Consider the following 2011-nt stretch of genomic DNA (forward strand, 5'->3'; position numbering starts at 1 on the left):
TAAGGTTTAATAGAATCCGATATGCTGGTATTACGTTTTTATCGACATATTTGGAAAAGAATTACGTAAAATAACCCAAAAGAATGGTAGCAATCCCCAATGTGAAGCTGATCATACCAAAAAAAATTGCGACAGTATTTCACTTCAACCTTAGTGTAAATTTTGTGTATGAATTTCGGTTGAAAATAATTCAAGAAACTACCTACTTCCATTCTAGAATGGGGTGTATGGCACCGTTAATTGTTGATCCCTCTGAGGATTTTCCGTTTCCTTCCAGTTTGTCAAGTCAGACCATTTGAATGTGTCAAAGGTGTCGCAGAAAGCAAACGTATGTAGATTTATCATCAATAAAAGTATACAAGTATTATGTATCAACATTCAACGTTTTAGGCCCACATACGTCCTGATGAACTATGTCTCGGATGAATCATATGCTTGGCTTGCTGGACTGGTAAATGTTTTCTGAAGGCATTTGCTTTCTATGCAAATGGCGTAAGAAATATCTTTTGGCAGATAAATATTAACTCTCGAACCAACTGCTTCTGTGAGAGTTCCTTTAGATAACAAAAATGTAGGTGTACGTAACGATTGTGCCATTTTATCGGTTCGTCAACTTATGCGCTTGCAACAAGTTTATTGTTTACATTGACACTAAAGAAAAACAATCTCTAATCTAAAATTGTTCCTCCGTGCTTGTCGTCGAAGACTCCACCACATTTTATGAACCGAACAATGTACCCATGACCCATTGCCAAGGCTACCGACAAGTGCATTGCAAGCAGGGCACATATAGCGCATCGACAAATGTCCCATTAAGCCCCTTCGTAACGAAGTGGTAATGACCTTCCCTTTCTCTCTTTCTCATCTTCCCCATTTATTGCTGCAAACGACCAATTTTTACAGTTACTCTTCCGTTTCCGTCCATTGCGCTGTGTCTTTTCAACCACAATTGTAACATTTTATACTCGAAAGTTACTTACCATTTTTGTTTTTAATACTTGTGCTACCGAGGTAAAGATTTTGATGTACATTTATTAAATATTGCCTCCAAATGCAGACTCGCTCTTTCAATTCAACAGAATTGCCACCAAATGAAGACGCCGTTGAACACTTGTTCATTGCTGCTGACTCATTTGGCTTGGACGTGCATGTGTTGCTACGTCCTTCTTCTTCAATTAACTTACTTTTTACGGCATTCAAACTAGCTAAATTGTCACAGGATCTTAATTCAATTATCAGCTTTCCAAATAATTTATGGGGGCTCACTAAAAGCAAAGTCATCGGCAACTCTTCTTGGAGACTCACTCTGATTTCAGGCACCGTTACATTTGCAAACATAATTTTGCAAATATATTGTTTAAATAAAATCACTCTCCTCGCTTGTCCTTTTGGTCTACGGATTTGGTTAAGATTATTTATCCTTCACTTACCGATTGAATATTTTATGTGAGCTATTTGCATAGGGAGAACATTCAGTGCAATAGTCAGCATACCTGTATTGTCTTCCGTTTTCCAACTTTTTATTTCATCAACTTTTTCTGCCTTTGGCTCGGATAACGCATCGGACACAATTTCACATAAATCTTGGTGGATCAACATGCGTTTCATTTAAACTCCCCATGAATCATAATCTCTTACCTAACTTTTCAATGCCAAATATTTTCGAACTCACCTTTTTCTTTACTTTGGCTACACAGCGTTATTCTAACCTTTTTTATATAAGAAGTATTGAAAATGGGCCAAATTGGTCGAAGTGGAAGCGCGCAGTGGAGCGGAAACTGAACGCAACCCTGTTTATTTTAAGAAAAACTTTTGCTTGTTACTCGGAAATTATAAAAGTTAAAAGGTTGAAATTGTTCACATTTGATTTACTTTACGAAGCACTCTACTTCTTACGTGCAAAAACGGAAAACATCCGCAATGCCCACACAAACTTACTAGTGATTAAATTGTATTCTTTTATCTTCTTTGAAGTTTTATACTTACTTACGAAAGAAGACCGAATATAAAA

General features: G+C 36.7%; 1 protein-coding gene across 1 annotated transcript; it reads right to left on the bottom strand.

The window, feature by feature from the left end:
• Window positions 1–241: 241 nt before the first annotated feature.
• Window positions 242–1445, bottom strand: LOC119642414. Its single transcript, XM_038041575.1, has 2 exons — window positions 981–1445; window positions 242–880 (listed from the first exon to the last, which is right to left on the bottom strand). Exons 1-2 carry the CDS (start codon window positions 1336–1338, stop codon window positions 813–815), a joined length of 426 nt encoding a protein of 141 aa, XP_037897503.1. The 5' UTR covers window positions 1339–1445; the 3' UTR covers window positions 242–812.
• Between the last annotated feature and the right edge of the window lie 566 nt (window positions 1446–2011).

The sequence above is a fragment of the Glossina fuscipes genome, unplaced genomic scaffold, assembly GCF_014805625.2.
Source record: "Glossina fuscipes isolate IAEA_lab_2018 unplaced genomic scaffold, Yale_Gfus_2 222, whole genome shotgun sequence".
Classification (NCBI taxonomy): Eukaryota; Metazoa; Arthropoda; class Insecta; order Diptera; family Glossinidae; genus Glossina; species Glossina fuscipes.